We start from the raw sequence: 21,616 nt of genomic DNA on the forward strand, positions 1-21,616 counted from the left end.
ACAATTTGATCATCCGTAAGGTCATCTTGTGCATTTTAATATTGGGTATCTTTGCTGTGGGACATTGCATCATGGGAGTCAGCAGACAAAATTTATCCATGGTTAAACAATGAATATTCATGAGATATATTAACTGAGCGGAATAGGCACTTTGGAGTCATTGTGCACTAGATGTCTAATACTACACATCACGCACACTGCTTTGAGTAAAGTTTTTTATTTGCATATCTCCTATACAAATACATCTCTATCATTCAATGTCTACATGAGGTATAGAACAACACACTGGCCAGTGTCATTTCTTTCTTGACATCACTGGATTTGGCTAAATCAAAACATAACAGTGTTGGCAAAAACCACTCAAAACTTTACTGAAGTGCCACCCTGTTGGTAAATGTATGAATATCCCTACTCATATACATCACATCACCTCTGTCCTACAACACTATATCAAAAATATTATAATAACATTGTATATCAAAACGAAAACCAATGTTTACATTATTCATAGAAATATCTCTTTAACCTCTTTAGACTTACATTTCACTGAATGAGTTTTTTATGACATTACATCATTAAATGCAATCAACCCCCACCTCACCACAAACCCTGATAATTATTATAATTATTTATCTCACCCCCCCCCCCCACCCCCCATACTAAAGTCTTCTCCAAGATCAACTCTCAGTCACTTTCCATCATTAATTTCCATACATTACTTTCTGCTATTGGTACACGAAAGAGTTGCAAAAGTCAAATATGTTATGTCACAAATTTAGACTGCAAGATGACATACATTCCTTTCTGCTATTGTATACGAAAGAGTGACAAAGTCAAATATGTTATGTTATGTCACAAATTTAATGACCTACCAAAGTTGGCCATGAACCTGAACTTGTGTGACAACCAGCCTCTTGTGACACAAAATGGTACAGATAATAACAAATTACAAAATATAGGGGTTCCCAAAGTATAGCGCCCTCTAGTGACAGACAGGGTTGTGACCGGTCTGAACATCGCACGTTCGACTTATTGAAAAACATATAATTATCACATCTGTAACTTAGCAGTTAGGAAAACCATAGACCACCTGGCATTCACATAGAAAACCGAGTAGGATGTGGTGAATGATGAAAAAAAAAAAATGGGGATAAAAAAATTACTGCTTATGCAATTGTAGAGAAAGTGTCTATGCATAAATCTGTTGATGATATATGGAGATCTGATATTCATTTCAAGGTAAAAATTATATATACAATACTACATGACTTTTATGTACGTATTTAACCAGTAGATAAAACTAGTACCTCAACTTGGTCCATGTCACATTGAATCAGATATTGAAACCATGTTTCTAAGGTTTAGAGATCTGATGTGGGTCAGAGAGAAGCTAGCCCAGGATCTATCGTTGAGATAATAAAACAAATTAATGGACACTTTATATCAGTCCTACGCTAAAGCACTAATGGATGCTATTCATCAAGAAAGTACATAACAAATGAAGACCTGTAAATTATACACCTCTGAGAATTATACATTCTCAAATATGGTCCAGGACCACCATATTATAGAGCAGATAGTTTGGCTAATATTTCATGGCCCATACAATCAATTCACAATCATATGTGCTAACCTAAGACTTGAATCTGTAGCAACTACACAGTGTTATATTAAACAGTAGGATCTAGAAACACAGATACATGGCTAACAATAACACCACCTTGAACACGTCAACCAGGGTGTTGAAAACACATGCACCATATTACATTTAGCATGTTCAAAGGAATACAAAGTTCTGCTATAGAGGAAAGTCAGGTTTAAAACTGACTCGTAGTACATGAATAAACCAAAACATAGTTTTTAATATCATAGCTAGACAGGAAATCAAATCCTATCCAACATTCATTGTCATGAAGCTGCAACCTGGGTCAGTGGTTCTTCCAAGTATTCAGCCAGTGCCTTTGCCTAGAAACATGAGAAAACAAAAATTGGCATAAGAAATATCATATATTGCATCCTCTTGCACTACAATTATAATTTATTTCGAACTTTGTTGAATGGTCGCCACAAGAGCAGTGCCCTAGTGTTAAAAAAGCAGTAGGAAACCAGGGTACCCCACAAAAACCTGCATTGTTCGGCAGGTCAAACTGAGCATCATACTTCTTACATACAGACCTGTAATCAAACCCAGCTAATGCGACGCCTGACAGGTTCAAACTCTAGGCTGTAGTGTTACATACATGTACTAACAAGATAAATGTTTGTCAAGTCTAAGTCAGTTGTGAGATAGAAAATTGCTGTTAATATTATGGTTTATAGATTATTCTATCCTCCTTTCTGGTTTTAATTTGTAGCCATGAAAGAAATACTGTTGACAATTGCTATCACTCTTTCTATGCAAATCAACAAGGATACATTTATATTGAAAGTGTTATGACCAGCGTGCGAAATTAACGCCGGTCCTTCGGCCCGAGACCAACAGATTTCCGTTCGGACCGACAGTTTTTCAGAATTACAACAACTTATCGGTCCTTATGACCGACTGAAATTTGGAGTAAATAATAACTGTTATTCAAAGATATATCCAATTTCACCTACATGAATCTGATCTTGTGTTACCTATTTTACTCTCGACATCATCTCATTCAAGTCAATCGACACAGAGCTAGCTCGCTCCGTGTTGTTGTCAATGTTGATATCATGTCTACATACATGTATGACGTAGCATACAGCATTTGCTTTATGAAATTATGTTAGCAAACACATGGATTGATGTACGTCCTGTCATGTTGTAATCAACGTAAAAACTTAGAAATGTTGCATTTTTGTTGCCATTGTTGTATCTGGAAAATTACTGCATCATGCCAAACACGGGTTCATATAGTGGATGACACATTACAGTACAGTTACCATATCACGTTCCCACGTCAAAAAAAAATCACACTGCACTGTAAGACATGTTTAGCCATGATAGTTCTCTTCATCATGGTCAGATTTCTTATTTACACAAACAACCAGTGACGATACTCAATACACCACGGCAGGGTATACGGGTAGGGCTTTTAAGGGGGGGGGGGGGGGTGGCCCTTCTGTACATATTTGTAAAGACCGAAGGAAGACGAAACCGCTTCGTGTCACTGTGTGGATGGAAATTGAAATAAAGCAAATACACAGTTTTCAAGAGGGATAGTTATGCGACAAAACCTTCTGCTATGATGAATTTGTGGGTCTACGTTCGCTAAGAGTTGGAAAGCTACATCAGCTGTTGCTACATACGATGAATCTGACTTTGGATTATGTGATTCAGAATTTAGTGAATCGTACAGAGAGGAAGGAGAGGACTGTGATCTCTATATTATCTACAATCTATGGATATGTATTTCTATTGTGGAATGAATACATTCAGTCTCAGACCACTATAGTCTATAGGAACAGATTATGTGAGAATGAATATTCATAGTCTCTGGGTTCATAGTTACAAATGAAAACCTCTACTCACAGAGTCAAAAAGTACTTGCTTGTGAATCCAAAATTTACTAGTTATTTTTTTACTCTGTGAGTGGAAATTTTATGAAATAATAGTGGATAGTGAACAATTCGTTGTACTCTCTAAATTACTTTTATATCTAAAGATATGTTGTATCATATTAAAGTTCAAAATTATTTAATCTGTAAATGGGGGGGGGGGGGGGGGGGGGGTTATTATACAGGTCGTGGACGTGAACTGCATTGAGTATGGTATGGACCAGCTGTTTTCCTTATGGACCAGCAGCATTTGCTACCTGTTGGTCCTTATGACCAGTAGTCATTTTCCCTTAAGTTCACACACTGGTTATGACATGTAACAGAGTAACACAGGAATGGTCCTACGCTATGGGACAGCTGTCAATCTTAGACAAGTCCGCTGTCTTTTACAGGACTACTATTCAATCAAATGCCCCTTCCTCCTCAGTAATACTAAGTGGTGAAACTTGAGAGACGTTGCAGTGTGTACTGATCCCCCATCCTGTGACTATGTTGTATAGGGGTAAAATTCAAATTCCCCTTCCCCCTCAGTACATGACATCCTTACCTTTGCTTGTAGCATACCAAATCCAACAGACTGCTTTGCATAAATACACAACAGCAGGTTGGCTACCTTTGTAATAACGACCTTTCCTTCCTGAAATATAAACAACAATAAATTTAATTTTAAATTTACAGATAACTACATTGTCTTTTACAATTCATCACGTAAGACATACAGAATAAGACTGACAATGACCAATCAGTAGTCATTCATACAATATTATAAGTATTTTAGAAAGCTATTTTTAATGAAGAGTGTTCAGATAAGTATCCCTACACTGAACATAGTTTTCCAAAGTCAAAATCACATAAAAACAGTCTTTTTCTCCCAATTTTCTATACAGTTGACTCAATCGAAAGGATTCCTCATAAATCCTTTCTAAAAATGTGTATACATGTAATATGTGTGTGTATGTCTACAATAGTATTTCAAGTCAAGGAATGACATACAGATTTGAAAACTAATTCATTACTGTATCTTTGATTTTTCTTTTCAAACCAATCTAAGTTGATGAAACTCATGATGCAATTGAAAAAGATAATTACTACACAGAGATAATCTCTCACCAAGTTTACAAGGAAAGGCCACTCCAGGAAATCAAGGCATTTTCATAAACTATGGGTTCTGGCAAGTCATTTCATGATTTTACATCACCTACAATTACTTGTGATTTCAGGTAAACATCAAGTTGATCATGTGCATTTATAAGGTATCTTTGCTGTAGGACATTGCATCATGGGAGTCAGCAGAAATAATATATTCATGGTTTCATGAACACTGAATATTCAGGACACCTAAATAGTGTCTATTCTCTTCAATGTTAAACAGCTTGTGAATATTAATTGTGCACCATGAATATATTATTTGTACTGACTCCCATGATGTAATGGCCCATGGCAAAGATACCCTATAAAGGCACAAGATAAACTTGATGCTTCTCTGAAATCGCAAGTAATTTTAGGCAATGTAAAATCATGAAATGACTCTCCAGAACCCATAGTTTATGAAAATAGCTCTATTTCCTGGAGTGGTGTTTCCCTTTAATTTACTCTACCTACCTCACAGTCCATCAATATAAATTCCAAATTATCCTCATTGAATGCCATTTTGCCATTTCTTTCATATGCTGCCCAAATATTACTAGCAATGGCTGCCGTTACACGGGCATCCTTGTCACCATAACCAGAATATGCCAGCAGTGAGCCCTCACCATTCAGAAGTCTATACGATAAAATATTTTGACATAAACTGTGAAGTTAGTACATTTATGAAAACATAGACTCAAGAGTTGAAATGATCTAAAGAAAACTTGTACCCAGAATTCACTAATGTGAAGACAATACTTTGTCGATAAATCATAATAAATGACTTAGTACCTACATCTTGGATATCTAAGATCTATATCTATGATTTGCACACTGGGAACTTTGATAAACCCAGTTGTCTTGTCAACTCTCTGTCTGTTATCCACTATCAGTGTGGTGGTATGTACACAAGGTCAGGTTTACTCATGTGTTTTGCTGATATATATACACCACCCACCCCCACCCCCCCAACCAACACCACCTTTGTAGCAGCTCCATGAATCAGCAAAGCACTGTGATCAGAATACCTCAATAGCATGACTAACAGGAGTGGAGTTTGATGAATGATTGAACCACACATAGTAGGTACAATTTAAGTATAGGGCTAGAGCCCCTGACATAAGCCATATTTGTATTTGCAACTTCATCTTTTCCAGTCACATAGCAACTATTGTGTTTAAGCATGACATGATCCCCATGACACCTGATCTGAAAATATTCTCATCAAACTACATCGTACATGATTTTTTGTAACTACTGTAGTCAATAGGGGTATGCAGGGGGTGTATAAAATCAAACTTACAGAAAAGAAATGACAGAAATTTGAGAAAAGAAACAAGAAATTGCAATACAGTAGAATTTGAACATAAATGAATAGGGGAGGGAAAGAGGAAAGGTTGGGGAAAAGAGGTGGAGAAGACATGTTCTAAAAAAGGTGTAAGATACACAACTAGTGCCACTACACAGCGGTGTGGCCTGAATTTTGAAAATTTTTATTGTTAAAGTACAGTGTATATGTAACATGTATGTATTAGGGGAGATTAATACATCGATGCGTGTACTAGTACTACTGGTATTTTTAGTAATGTAGTTGTAATTGAGCACCATGCAACAACTTCAGCAAGTTTCGATTGTGTATAAACGAAGCTAAACACCATAAACATATTTACTTACAATGTACTCTGAACGCCTCCTGTGTTGGCTTGACTCAATACCTGGGTAAGAGCTTTCGGTTTTAGCATATTGAAAAGTGTTTTCTCTTTTCTAACCTCACACCTTAGTTGACTGGAGGAAGTGCCGTGTGACTCACGAGTGTGAAGCTACCATCATATTCATATTCATCTTCACTTTCAAAAGTTGACCTCTAGCTCAATGTGAATATGATGATAGCTTCACACGTTCATCATCAGATTCGAAGTCTTCCGAATGGGTACGAACACGCGTTCGGTAAATCACATATCCTTCATTGGCAGGTTGAAATCGTGGATTTGCATACTTTCTTCTTATTTTTGCCAGAGTATCCAATTTGCACCATGAATTATTGTTGTCATGGACCATAATTTTTACAATCGATTGCGTTGACCCTCCCCGATCAAGGGAACTACATACATTGTGATAATTGTGGTCTTGACAACACTATTTTGTGTAAATTTCACCAGTGTAAGTGTTAAGTAGGGTTTCAAAGATAGCGACACTGTGGGAAATCAAAACACACCCAGCCAAGCCGTATTTTATTACATTACTCATACATGTTTTTTGTACACCCAAATATTGATATTTCATTTTCAAAGATATGGGAAAGGCATACTAAACATCCAAATTAGTTTTTTATATGACAACAATAATTCATGGTGCAAATTGGATACTCTGGCAAATCCACGTAAATCAAGTGAAAAGTAACTACAATCACATGATTTCAACCTGCCAATGAAGGATTTGTGTGATTTGCCGCGGCCCGAACGCTTGTTCGTACCCATTCGGAAGACTTCGAATCTGATGATGAACGTGTGAAGCTATCATCATATTCACATTGAGCTAGAGGTCAACTTTTGAAAGTGAATATGAATATGAATATGATGGTAGCTTCACACTCGTGTGTGACTCAGTAACCCGTGACCTGCGGTGACCTTCAAGTATTTACTCTAGAGCATGATGGGAAATACTCGTATCTTTAGATCTTTCTCTCCCCATTCGTTGTTTTGATATCTGGATCCTCAAAGTTGTTCTGTGTCAATTTATTTATTAATAATTTTTAATGTAAATATGAAATACTTACCTTGAGATCCAATTACAGAATTGGCTTTGAAAAAGGAATAAATTAAAGGTCATGACCTCGGGAAGTAAAACATGGCTGAGGCTCTCGAACGTGTTGCAGCAGACGATGTTGCAGAGTATTTTCTATATTTGGGAACAGGTCTATCGGACGATGACAGTGCGGACAATGCAGAAATAACAGAGGAACTACTAGATAGCATCATCGTTCAGATAAGCTCCGATCTTGTTGATTATATATGGCAGAGAGAACCATTTAACTTACGTCTGGTGACAGCAGTGGGTAAGTTAAGATCATGTGCACATGTAGTGAACGTCATTTGAACGTTCGGCTGTTCGTCAACATTTACGAGAGAACGATTTGTATTGTGTGTGTGTGTGTGTGTGTGTGTGTGTGTTTGTTTGTTTGTTTGGTATAGTCATGATATGCTAGAAATTATTGTACCTGGATGTGATGATGATGTTGCATTGTCGATGGTGGAATGATGAGTGGTGGTGGTGGGGGTGATGATGATGATGATGATGATGATGATGATGATGATGATGATTGATGGTGATGACTATGATGAATCATCATGATGATGATGATGATGATGATGGTGATGGTGGTGATGACGATGATGATGACGATGGTGATAACGATGACGACGACGATGATGATGATGATGATGATGATGATGATGATGATAAATGAACAAAATATGACTTGTTAACTCACCATGAATCTTTTACTAATAATACTAGGCAACAGTCCAAGTCATTTCCATGGGAAGACAAACTTTGGTGACAACGTAGAGGATGAATGGTTTATGGTTTATCTGTTAATCCAGATTACAAAGGCTTTCCCACAACTTATAGCCAAGTAAGTAGGTTCTTGTTAATAAACGATGATATAGCTTCACACTGCTTGTCCACACAATACTGATGCCAGCTGTGAGAATAAAATGAAGCTCCTAATTTGTTTATTTCCCAGAATGCCTCATCCCAGTGTACAGCAGGCCTCTCTTCTCAGCCAGATTCATCAAACTTTTGTATGGCTCTGGTGAAATGGCTTTTCTAGGTCCCATAGGCATTTATAATGAAATACAGCTCAGATAAAAGTAGTCTGTAAGCTTACCATGACAGGGCGCCCTCATACATTGGTCAACACCTTTAGAGCAGGATGGTGAGAGTGGAGTAATGCGACATATCTTACAGTCGAAGATGAAATCAACCTCACCTTTGATCTCCTTTAAAAGTGATTGGTTTTCAATATTGACTATTTTTATTCCCAAAATGTCAGCAGTGCAGTGTAACCCCATTGTAACAAATCAATTAGCAGTTTCTCTTTCTCATACAGATTTGTACACTCAAAGAAATGTAGCCTTAGAGTGGCTATATGGATGAGGATCAGGTATTTATTTCGGATTTTTAATTCATAAAACAATTTTACCATGGCTATAATAATAACTGTGTACAATCTTTGTTATTGTATGTACAATAACAAACTTTTTACACTTTTTAAAAAAAAAACATTTTGCAATGCATTGAGTTACAAACATAGACTTAGTCAATGTTATTTCAAGTTGATTTTTCGGGTAGGAAGCCATGATAAAAATGTTTTATAAATTAAAAATCCAAAATAAATACCCAATCTTCATCCATATGGCCACTTTAATATCAACAATTCTATATTACAGGATTTATGATGGTGATGGTGAGTTCTTACTGATAGAAGCAGCAGAGTATTTACCTAAATGGTTGGAGCCAGACACTTGTATTAACAGGGTAGGTGATGTGGTGTAGTTCATCTAGACCATCTCAGGAGTGGTTGGGGCACTTTGTGTTAACTTATCAGTATCTTATTTTGTAAATGGGTTTATAGGTATTTTTTTGGCACCATATATGTCCCAAATTTGGTATGGCATTAAAGCCTTTTACAACAAGGAACACTGAAGTAAAACACTTTCTCTATGTGCTACACTCATTTATAACATTCATGTCAAGTGTAATAGTATACTGTTTCAGTTGGTTAATTTTCAAGCCTAGCATGTTGCCGTTCTGATGTGGTCAATTTAAATTAGCAAATGATACAGTATACTTTTACACTTGATATGGATGCTATAAATGATTGTGGTACATACAGAAAATGCTTTACTTCGGTGTTAAGGGTTGCGTAAGGTTCATTCTGATTCAGTAGAAAACAATGGAAAGTTATACATCTTTTGCCCATATCGTTAATGATAATAATTATAAAAGTACATGCACAGTCAATAATTCTCCCCAATTAGCAATGGTGTTACTCATCCATCCACCTGTTTTGAAATTTTGAAAAAATATAAACAAAAACATTCAGAATTTATCCTATTTGTCTCAAATTGATTACATATTTCCAGTTAATCATTGAAGGGTTTTGTTTCGTTTCTATTTTATCATTTGGATTTCCAATGGACTATTTTATTTGTGCCATATACAAACGACACTATTCTATTTGAACCTAGAATCATAACAGCATTTACAGTTTTTTCTCCTTCCATTTCCAACTATAGGTGTTTTTACATCATGGAGACATCCACATCATACCTATTCCCAGTTCTCCAGCAGACATTGCTGTTCTACCAACTGGTTCACCATCGTTAGAAGTAGCTTTACAGACAATAAAACAACATCCAGACAGAACTGTTGCATCGGAGAAAATTCAAGAATGTATTAGGAATAGACTAAAAGGGTGAGATGAGATTTCTGAGATTTATTACAGTACATACATGACAGAAACCACTTTTGAATGCACCTTATAGGATATTTGGGATACACCCTATACCATATTTGGGGTGCACCCTATACCATATTTGGGATGTATCTATACCATATTTGGGATACACCCTATACCATATTTGGGGTGAACCCTGTACCATATTTTGGATGTATCTATACCATATTTGGGATACACCCTGTACCAAATTTGGGATACACCCTATACCATTGTGGGATACATCCTATACCATATTTGGGATGTACCTAACCTATACCATATTTGGGATACACCCTATACCATATTTGGGATACATTCTATACCATATATTTGGGGTGCACCATATACCATATTTGGGATAGATCTTGTACCATATTTGGGGTATACCCTATACCATTTTGGGATACATCCTATGCCATACTTGTGATGCCTTTATACTGTATACCATATATGTACATAGCGACCATAATGATAAGAAGTATATATGAAATTTCAAATATGGTTTTAAAAGGTACAGTGCAATGTAAGTGATAAAACCCTCTATTTGCAGGTATCCAAGAAAAATCCAAGAAAATTATCACCATGGCTACTGTTATGTGCCTGCCAATGTTGCCATGGTATTACAACAAAAACCAGCACTAGTAGCTCCTGCAGTACAAGCATTCTATTTCAGAGATCCAATAGATCTGAAGGTAAGAGTATATGTACATCTACAGCTAATATGGTAAAATCTAAACCTATTGAATAATTTCTAAAGACTGAGTCACCCTAGGTGAAGATCACTAGATTATTTTAACATACTGGCTTGGTACAGATGAATTCTTGGATTGGTTATATGGCAATATTTTGTGTCCTTTTTATAGAGACTGTAAAAGTTATATTTTATTTTTCTCTTTACAGGCATGTAGGAGAATGAAATATTTTTCAGCAGAAGACAGAGTAATGGCAAGGGTAAGCATTTCAATTTGGAATTTTTATTTTGTTCTCAGCCTACATCGACTAAGAAATTGTGGATTGTGTGAAAGACTCATTCTACTATTCAAAGTAACATTCTTTTTTATACTCACTTATTGTAGGGATTTATATCTGTGTATCTCCTACATTTACCATTTACAACTGCTGACATGAGACCGTGGACAAACGGAACCTGTTACAAACTGTGAAAGTAAACAACTGAATTGGATTAATAACATTTGGCACAGCATGTTGGAAGTACATAGACTTGTATTGCATTCCATCAGTTGATAAGAACAGTTTTATGGCCACTTTACATAGTAGTTCACATTCACAAACAAATTTCCAGTTCCCCTGGCATTTTATGTACACATAAAGAGGCTATAAAACTTTGGACACATTTTGTGATACTGGTATTCAAAATGGCACAAAGTTTTAGGGTCATGATTAGAAGACATTTTCCATAAGTCTCTGCTTGCAGGAAGGATGGTACCCTTCAATATTGTTATTTCTCTTTTCATCAAAGGTCAAGTTCACCAAATGTTTGTATGGACAACTACTACAGCAGAGATTTGAACCTGACAAGTCAAGTGGTTGGAAACTCCCATCATCTTCAAATCCTAAATATACAGCTTATGACATGGGCATGAAATTGGTGAGTGGAAACTTACTTTATTTGAGAATATCAACTAAGGGTCAAGATCAATACTATAGTTCAATGTAGGATAAAAAACTAAATTCTTTTAGTTAAGCCTCAGACCCCCACCCCACTCCCTTCCAACTAAATTAGCCAAAATTGAAAATAGTTTCAGACAGCACAATCAATTCAAATCAATATGTAGTGCTATGAACACAAAGCCAGTGTGTAGTAGTATGTAGTGTTATGAATACAAAGCCATTATGTAGTGATATGTAGAGCTATGAATGCAAAGCCAGACTGGCAGTATGTAGTGAGGAAAAAATAGTTCTTTTGTTGACACTTTTATTTTAGTGCCATGCATTTACTGCAGCGAAAATTCTTCCATTTTGTTAATTTGACATTTTTTTTAGAAATATTTGTATTTAGGGGTACAAAACATCCATTAAAAGTAAAATTGTTTTTTTTTGTAGAATAAGAACTGAAATGGCTCAAAAAAAAACCCACCTCCAAAGTAAAAGAATTTAGTTTTTCATCCTACATTGAACAATTGATCTCACTCCCAACAGAATGTCATGGGTGTCATTGATACAGACATGTTCAAATAACAACATCTTACAAATTGCAAGTTTTGCTTTGCTATTATTTGATAAATGTGATGGCTAATGGATTAAAAATTATCCCACAAAATTGGAAATGTGTGAATTATGTTGTGAATATTTGTGTATGTCATGAATATGCAAATTACTAATTGATTGACACCTTTCAGACAAGTGGTGCAGTGATACAAATAATGATAGATAAATAGATGAAAATATCTAAAGGGTTGTCAGTGAGTGGCTGAGTGGTTAAACCACTTGTCTCTTACCACTGCGGTTGGGGTTGGAACCCATTCTGGGTTTGATTAAATTTACCACGCTGTAAGTAGAAGAGTATTATTCAGTTTGATTAGAACCAACAACGCAGGTTTTCCCCAGATACTGTTTATTGAGCAATGCCTGTTATATGGTATATAATTAAATAAATAATAAATAAATAAATAAATAAAACTTACTCAGTAATAGTCTTGAAATATACCTGCAGGTGAAGTGTTATCAATGTGATGTCCCAACTTCTGGTCTGTGGGGACTGGTACATGCAACTAACCAATCTGATTAAAATCCGATGTAGATGTCGGCTAATCGTTCATTGCTATTTTACCTTCGTTATTTTGCCTGAATTGACCTTCTTGGTACATGTTTACATTTTTTTTTATCCTGATCGCCTCCTCTACATCTGAAGTGGCGCCCATGCAAATGAATTTCTGCTCAGTGAGCCACACAGCCAATCAGGTTGCGTCTTACTTGTCATGGGCATACATGTACGCATTGAATATCAACAAACAACATGGTGTTACTTTAATCAATGATTTGCTGACATCTACATCGGATTTTAATCAGATTGGCAACTAACTAGCCAACACAGTCATTTGTAATCAAATTTGTGTTTCTCAGTAATTTAGTAACAAAACAGGTTACCTGAATTCAATGTTGTATTTGTGCCGTATGTAGGCTCATGGTTTTGAAATTCTATGCTCTAAATGTGGAAACCAATCTAGTGCATCATCAAGTACTACAACACAAGACACAGCAGTTAATGAAGTCAGATGGCAAAGATATTTACAGAGTTTGAAGAACAAGGATTACTTTAGGGTAAGCAAAGATATACGCTTTAATACTCTTACAGTAACAGTAGTTCTCGGATTGAAAAGTCAAGGTGTCTTTACCAAATTGAGGTTTGCGTTATGTATAATTCTGTAAGTGAATTTCTAACATCATAAACTGTAGTTATCGGATCGAAAAGTCAAGATGGCTTTACTAAATTGAGGTTTGCATTATTTATAATTCTGTAACTTGAACATCATAAGCACTCATCTTTGAAGGAAACCTTTGCTTAAGGTATTTTACTGTCATATGAATTATTGATTCAATATTAAACTGCTGAAACCAATTTGAAATTTTCCAATTTTTTACGTATATATGATTCAAATCGTCATACCATATTTAATGTTGCCAGTCTGAATTACCTCGTCTGTTCGTATTACATATCATTGTCCCCCATGTATTATTACATATGTACCAGAGATTAATTGCAACAGTGCACATGCATACTAGTGGTTATATTTGCATTGCAGTGCAATACCGAAAACATTATTGCATACCTGCATGCAAATGAGGACAGAATCAGTCGTTCTACACAAAAGTGCGTAATAACACAGTGTCGTTTTTATGGAAATTTCTTATTCAAATAATAATATGTAATAATAACAGAACCCCCATGCCACATGAGTGCCAGTGTTCCTGCTGTACTTTCACTTGCTATGATCGTGAAAGTAGTGAAGCAGCAGAAAACACTGCAAGCACTGGTGCAAATACCCCAAGTATTGCATTCACACATCAGGAGATTCTGTCATATTATCTCTAAGTGCAATGTTTTACTATTGTTAATTATAGGGAGAGCTTGAAGGATCCAAATTATATCAACAGCTGTTGAAATCAGCCAAAGAGTTTTACAAAGAAGTTATGGTGCAGTCAGATGATGTGTGAGTCGTAGAGAAAAAGCCTGAGTTTTTGTGTCTGTGTTTGTGTTCCTGTGTATATCTATGTCAGCGTATGTGTTTCTGTCGATGTGGGTATGTATTTTGTGTGTTTGTGGATCACTCTACTTGTTGTATGTCTGTTCCATCTATTTTTATATATCAAGTCTGTTTATCAACTGGTCTGTAAGGTACACCATGATGGGGCGCCCTCACACATAGAAGCTGGTGAGGGTGGAGCAACATAACATATCTTACTGTCTATATATCAGTATACTATTTGTTTTCTTAGCGTTCATTTTCATTCCATACCTCTTTCCTGTGTTATTTACATTATTCAAATGTATCTTGTAAATTTCAGCCATCAGTGCAGTGTCATCTGCATATCTTACAATGTTTACAACCATGCCACCAATCTTATACACAATGCTGATGTTTTCTGTGTACAAATTAAAGAGATATGGGGGAAAGGAGACAACCTTGCACTTGTCATTTATGTGGCTGGGATTCACAACTCAATTTATGTGTGTCAAATATAGGGATTAAAGATTGAAACTGTCAAATTCTGTGAATATCAATGGAATATCAACCAGGTGCACTATAAACATGTGCAGATAGGCTACACAGACCAATGTCCAGACTGTGGTTAGTCTCAGTTACCCATACTCTCACCACTGGGAGCTCTTCTACAAGACCACCCAGACGAGAGTCTTGGGTAACCATGTTCCAACTACCCCATGCTGGAAGTCGCACAGTACATTTCGAGTCATAAAAAATGGACTTACGAGGCCTGTTTGTTGTAAATAAGATGTATCAGTCACTTGAGAAATGATAACCTGTTGCAAAGGTACCTAAATTGTTCAATGTGCAATGTTGGACGTGAAGTATTCCCCATCATGCATTGCTCTAAGAGCTAGTTCCTGCACAAGTGAGTTTGGATTTGGTTTCCCCAGATTCTTGCTCGGCAGAGGCTCCAGTGGCGAGAGTCAGGGTAACCCAGACTAGACTGTTGTCAATTAAAGTGCAAGCTCAAAATCAGAATGAGATTGGAATTCACAGCTCAATTTCTGTGTGCTCATTACAGAGAGGGATCAGAACCAGGCTACCAAGTGATGCAAATATTACATTCCACCAAAGTAGACCTGGAGAAGCTAAGAGAAGAGGAGAAAAATTTACCACCAGAAGATGGTAAGTACTAGTACCATTATACCATACTCAAGACAAGTTATGGATTATATACTCTAGTCATTTTATGTCATAACCGAACCTCTGTCTACGTCACTAGTTTTGTGGTGCTCAAAATATGGAAACGTTCCAAATCACCATTATTTTTCCCAACTTTTCATGAATTATGCCACAATATTTTATTTCATTCAGGCAGAAAATACTTGTGATGTAAGGGTTTGTCACTAGTTGCCTAGCGACCCATATTTACAAGGACCCCTTAAGTCACTTGTATTTTCCTTGGCTGAATGAACGCCTCAATGGTGTGACGATGAGGACTTCACTTTTAACTTTTTTTTCTAGTTCGACATAACCATTTTCATCTAATATTTGACACCAAATGCAAGACAAATGAGTATATCTAAACATCCAATCTAAATGTAAGTTTTAGAACTGGAAAATGTGAAGAAATGTATTGGGGAATAATATCTAATTATTCTACAGATGAATAGTCCTTATCATTTACTTTGAGTCACAATTATGTCTGTGTTTGAATATAGCAACCGTGTCCCTGAAAGAAGGTTATTAACACCTTATGCAGCGCCCTCAGGGGTACCAAGGAAGGAAATTATCAAAAATCTATAGTACTTATTGATTACTTCCCGTACATTGTGTTACAACGGGGTTATAGAAAGGTAAAGTCTACCTCCCAGACAGACATTTATTTGACTATGTTTCTCCTATATCATTATTATTAGAATATGAACTAGGAAAATACCAATATGTTCATTTTGTTACCATGGTACTGAAGTATTAGTGAATGCAGTGTTCATAAGTACAGATTCTTGCATTTGCTCAGACAAAATACTCATCATTTTGCAGAATTCACTCAGATTCATAGCTTACTGTGTCTGGAATCACATGATGCAGGTGCATTTTACCACAATATTCACTAAGTAGTTTACATTTCCACTCAGACAACAGCTGGTTGTACCTTTCACCTGATGAACTAGACAGGATGTTACATGAAGCAACAGGCTCATCACCAGCAATGGGTGCCAACAAACCAAGTCAAGGAAGTGATCCTTCACCTGAAGTGAACTTTGACCCAGGCTCTATAACCGACAGCATGAAAGCATTTGTTGATAAAGTATCAAGCCATGAGGGGGCAGAGTTTCCAGGGATGGCTGAAGATGCAAAGATCATGTTTAGTCCTGATAACTTCTTTCAAAGTTTAGAGAAAATGATGAACTTAGGTATGTGTTCTCTTTCACAGGGGTAGTCATTCAGGACTGATTCTCAATTGCAAAAAAAAAAGCATGTGAAATAATGATTTAGAAAATAGGAAAATGGATACCTGTTAGGATGCAATTGTTGATTGTGTACTCTATAGGATGATTAATTTACCATGATACCTATGTACCATGGGTAATAATTACAATGTTTGTAAATAAACACTACAATACCAACTTCCTGCAGTCCTGTTGCATTGCAGGGCTGTGGCAGTACTGCTGCTTGACTGAAATTCAGAGCTGATGCTGATGCTGCTGAACTGAAATTCAAGGCTGTTGCAGGACTGAAATTCAGGACTGATGATGTGGGACTGAAATTCAGGACTGTTGCTGGACTGAAATTCAGTGCTGTTGGTTGACTGAAATTCAGGACTGTTGCTGGACTGAAATTCAGTGCTGTTGGTTGACTGAAATTCAGGACTGTTGCTGAACTGAAATTCAGTGCTGTTGGTTGACTGAAATTCAGGACTGTTGCTGAACTGATATTCAGTGCTGCTGGTTGACTGAAATTCAGGACTGTCGTTGGACTGAAATTCATGACTGATGGTGCGGACTGAAATTAAGAACTTACTGGACTGAAATTCAGTGCTGCTGCTTGACTGAAATTCAGGACTGTTGTTGGACTGAAATTCAGTGCTGCTGGTTGACTGAAATTCAGGACTGTTGTTGGACTGAAATTCAGTGCTGCTGGTTGACTGAAATTCAGGACTGTTCCTGGACTGAAATTCAGGACTGATGGTGCGGACTGAAATTAAGAACTTACTGGACTGAAATTCAGTGCTGCTGGTTGACTGAAATTCAGGACTGTTGCTGGACTGAAATTCAGTGCTGCTGGTTGACTGAAATTCATTGCTGCTGGTTGACTGAAATTCAGGACTGTTGCTTAACTGGAATCCAAGACAATTGCTTGACCGAAATTCAGGACTTGCTTAACTGGACTAAAATTCAGGACAGCTGCTTAACAAAATTCAGGACTGCTGCTGAACTAAAATTCAGTACTGCTGCTTGACTGGAATTCAGAACTGTTGCTGGACTGAGATCAAAGACTGATGCTCGTCAGAAATTCAGGATTGCCTGCCTGACTGAGCATTTTTATCTGTATACTGTATACATCATTACATCATGTTAAAATCAGACAACTGTTGTTAGTTTATGGTTTATAAAGTGAAGTCATTTTATTTGTATAGAGTACAGAGACACAATGGGTGATGACAATGAAGATGATTCGGATGATGGCTTCAATGATGAAGACTCAGACAATGAAGGTAATACATGTTAGAATCTGTATTGACTACAATGTTTTACTTCTAATACTAGTGAACAGTCCAACCAATTTCACTGTGTACACTGACAGGCATTAAAATGCCACTGTAGCTAAATGATGTAGGCTTGGTGTTTCACTCTGGGGAGATTACGTTTTGAACACAAAGATAGACATATTTCAACTCTAGACTAACAATAACAGAGACACAATAAATAGAGCAGGACCCTTTGCCCAATCACATTGAACACTTATAAGCATTGCTATTCTTTCACAGTGCAGTAAAAACAGGCTTCTAATGAAAACATTACACATGGACTTGATGAGATTTTAAAGGTGGCAATTGTTTATTTTCTAACTGATAATCAACATTTCAACTACTTCTATTTCCCCACTGTGAACAGCACCTATGTAATTATTTGTTTTGCATTAGAAGTTGTCCGAGGGTGTATAATAAATGTCATGTTACATGAGTGAAACAGCAAGCCTACATCATTTTAGCTGTATCTGATAAAATAACAACTCTGGCAATTGTGTGCTGCAGGTTGAATGATTATCATCGTAGTTGTTAAGTTCACATTATAAAAGTTGTCTTCTATTATTCACTCTCTTCATACAATAGCAAATGAGGAACAAGAGGAGGAAGCCAAGGAAGTCAAAGAATTGATGGACCTCATGGATGAAGAACTTGAAGGAACAACTATTGGGAACAGTTTTGAAAAACAACCAGGACAGGTAATGATAACAACTTTTGTGGGTGTGGTTACGTTAATAGTTTGAAAATGGTCTCAACAGAAAAGGATGATCTGGGGGCTAAGAAAGCATCTTGATAGTGCAGTAATCAGGTTATGAGCAAGGCCATCTGTGTGAATCTAACCTGTGCTGATCTGTCAGTACATCCTATATCCATACTCTGAAATTGGGATTTGTCACTGTGAAGTATTTTGGAGAAAATGCTTCTCTTTTCAGACCCATGACAGCCTTCAAAATTAGAATTACTAAATTGTACTCATAAAAGATCAAATATATTACACAGAAATACTACATAGTAAGATACACTTCTATCAAAGGTGACAGCCAAGTATGGTAATAACACCGTCAAACATGTAAAATTTGAAAACAAAGCGTAGATAGAACTCCCATGCTACATAAATAGTGCCATAGGGAAAAAAGAATACATGATAATGCAAATTGAGGTCACTATGGTTCACTAGTCAATACCATGTGACATGACCTTAGCCAATCACAGAAGCTTTTATGAAAACAATGTATTATAATTCTGTTTACAGTAACACAATCAAAATATTCAAACAAACAGCACACCATACCTAAGTTATTTTTTTTTCAGCCCGACAATGACGTCACGTCATCATCAGACTCAGATCAGAATGTAACATCCAAGAAAGGAAATGATCAACCTGTTGATGTTGATTTAAATCTTCTCAAAAATCTGTTAGAATCATTCAGTTCTCAACAAGGACTTGCTGGCCCCGCATCTAATATTTTACAGTCTATGGGAATTACAGTGCCACATGATATGGATGCCTTAGACTAGAATTCATGAGTTGTGTTCACAGTATTTACAGTTTTATAAAGTTTTATACAGTTTACATTACATGTTAGAAGAGGTTCATTGTATAAATACAAAGTTGTTTGTATTCATTACTTGTTTCTTTGACTCTCTGTTATTTGTTTAACAGAGTTGTTATTATACTGACTTATAATACGACAGAACCCCATAACACGTGACTGCTCATGTGGCGTACTCAGGGCATTGGCACGAGTGCTTGCAGTGTTCTCTGTGGCCATACTTTCATGAACGTAGCATGTGAAATGCAGCAGAATACACCACAAGTACACGTGCAAATATTCCTGAGTACCCACACTTGCACTCATGTGTCTGTCATGGGGTTCTGTTATTATTACATATTGTTATAATATATGAAATGGCAAATTTTCATAAAAATCATGCTGTGTAATCACATGATTTCACATACAAATTTTGCATGCAGGTATGTAGTAATAATAGATTTTGGTATGTTTTGTTCAATGAGTTTTTTGGGCAATGGTTCAGTTATCAAAGTCATTGTTACTATAAAAATGTAATATTATTTTACCTGTTAATGCATAGATCTTGGAGGGGAAAGATCTATGGTTAGTGTAAGAATCACTTCCAAAACAAAACATGGGCAGAGTAATTTTTTAGTCCAGTCTAGTGTTATGATTTACACTACGTTATCTTCACACATTACGTCTAGTCAAAGTCGTTTTGCTAGCACAGATATCTGTGCTATCCCCAACAGTGCTCATGTAAACATGATGACATTATCGCGTCTCCACATGATTTTAGTTTAGTACAGCTGTACCAATTAAATATTAATGAGCAATTGTCTGACGGAAGTAAACCAATTACAACTGCCTTTCAATTTGTGATGGATTAATGACATGCACCATTTACCCTTCACCCAGCATTGGGTTTATCCAGATTACACGTAAAATGTTTGACTTTGACTAGACATAATGTGTGAAGATAACGTAGTGTCAATTGTAAAACAGTCGTATTGGAACTAGACTAAGTAATTTTTAGCACAACTGAACTTCTCAATACCACCCCCATAGCAACAGCCAAATGATGGTGTATATCACCAAGATACAACAGGGATGGTTAGGCAAGTGGAGAAACTTATAAACGATTAATGCAAATATGTATAGCAATAAGACCCTGCCCATAGCAACAGCCAAATGATGGCATATAGGGCTGGATAGGCAACCAGATTAAAAAAAAACTGTACAGCTGTGCTACAATGCCATTGGTGCTATTTTTTCCACTCACACGAAGCATGGATGATGGGCTACCATTGTTAAATAAATCATGTTGTGTTATTGGAATAATATGTTCTTGTAATGACTAAGGGTTCATATTACTTACTAGTAACGTATTCATACGTAATAAGAACACTTGGTCTTGTCGTAAGTATTATTAGAACCCTTGGTTGAGGTACAAGAACATATTATTAATATTACTATGTTTTACCGACTTGATGAACGTGTCTAAGGATGTAGTGTTATGATGATGATATAAACAGTAACTGTTATTACTTTTGTCTCTCCATACTACCTGTCTAACTATTTTTCGTTAATAAAGACATCAATATTTTTCACAGATTGTCAGTTTATTACAATTCACTTGTATGATCAATCTGCCATTTCTATACTTGGATAAATTTCTCCAAATCGAGCTAGAGAAATCCTTCAAAGCCACAGGGCAGGTTTGGTTCAATGTCCGTACATGAGATGTTAGTGATTGTGGTCATAGATTTTAACAAGCGATATACTTGTTTTGGTTCAAAGTCAGTATGTGGGCTGTTAAGTGATCTATTAATAGTGCGTGAGATGTTGGTGATAGTAGGCGTGAGTGTTGCCTAGAGGTATTCTATTGATAGTGAAAGTAGTATTTGTTTTATAACCTCTGGTTGTTGTTACTTGTTCCTTACGTATCACAAAATCTAAGGTGGCTTGCAGACATTGCTCTTTGAAGTCTGGGGGTAGACGATTCGTGAAGAAATCTCTCTTATTA

General features: G+C 36.4%; 2 protein-coding genes across 2 annotated transcripts; one reads left to right on the forward strand and one right to left on the reverse strand.

Moving 5' to 3' along the window:
* Positions 1 to 205: 205 nt before the first annotated feature.
* Positions 206 to 6,467, reverse strand: LOC144435181 (ragulator complex protein LAMTOR2). The gene is made up of 4 exons (XM_078123752.1): positions 6,328 to 6,467; positions 5,128 to 5,290; positions 4,073 to 4,162; positions 206 to 1,965 (listed from the first exon to the last, which is right to left on the reverse strand). The coding sequence occupies exons 1-4, from the start codon at positions 6,393 to 6,395 to the stop codon at positions 1,909 to 1,911; spliced, it is 378 nt and encodes a 125-aa protein (XP_077979878.1). The 5' UTR covers positions 6,396 to 6,467; the 3' UTR covers positions 206 to 1,908.
* A 1,033-nt stretch (positions 6,468 to 7,500) lies between these two features.
* Positions 7,501 to 21,145, forward strand: LOC144435451 (protein ecdysoneless homolog). The gene is made up of 14 exons (XM_078124047.1): positions 7,501 to 7,708; positions 8,170 to 8,287; positions 9,105 to 9,192; positions 9,954 to 10,132; positions 10,707 to 10,848; positions 11,057 to 11,107; positions 11,637 to 11,765; positions 13,298 to 13,438; positions 14,240 to 14,328; positions 15,407 to 15,510; positions 16,464 to 16,742; positions 17,966 to 18,043; positions 18,662 to 18,774; positions 19,388 to 21,145. The coding sequence occupies exons 1-14, from the start codon at positions 7,501 to 7,503 to the stop codon at positions 19,592 to 19,594; spliced, it is 1,926 nt and encodes a 641-aa protein (XP_077980173.1). The 3' UTR covers positions 19,595 to 21,145.
* Positions 21,146 to 21,616: the final 471 nt, after the last annotated feature.

Source organism: Glandiceps talaboti, chromosome 5, assembly GCF_964340395.1.
Source record: "Glandiceps talaboti chromosome 5, keGlaTala1.1, whole genome shotgun sequence".
NCBI classification, from domain to species: Eukaryota; Metazoa; Hemichordata; class Enteropneusta; family Spengelidae; genus Glandiceps; species Glandiceps talaboti.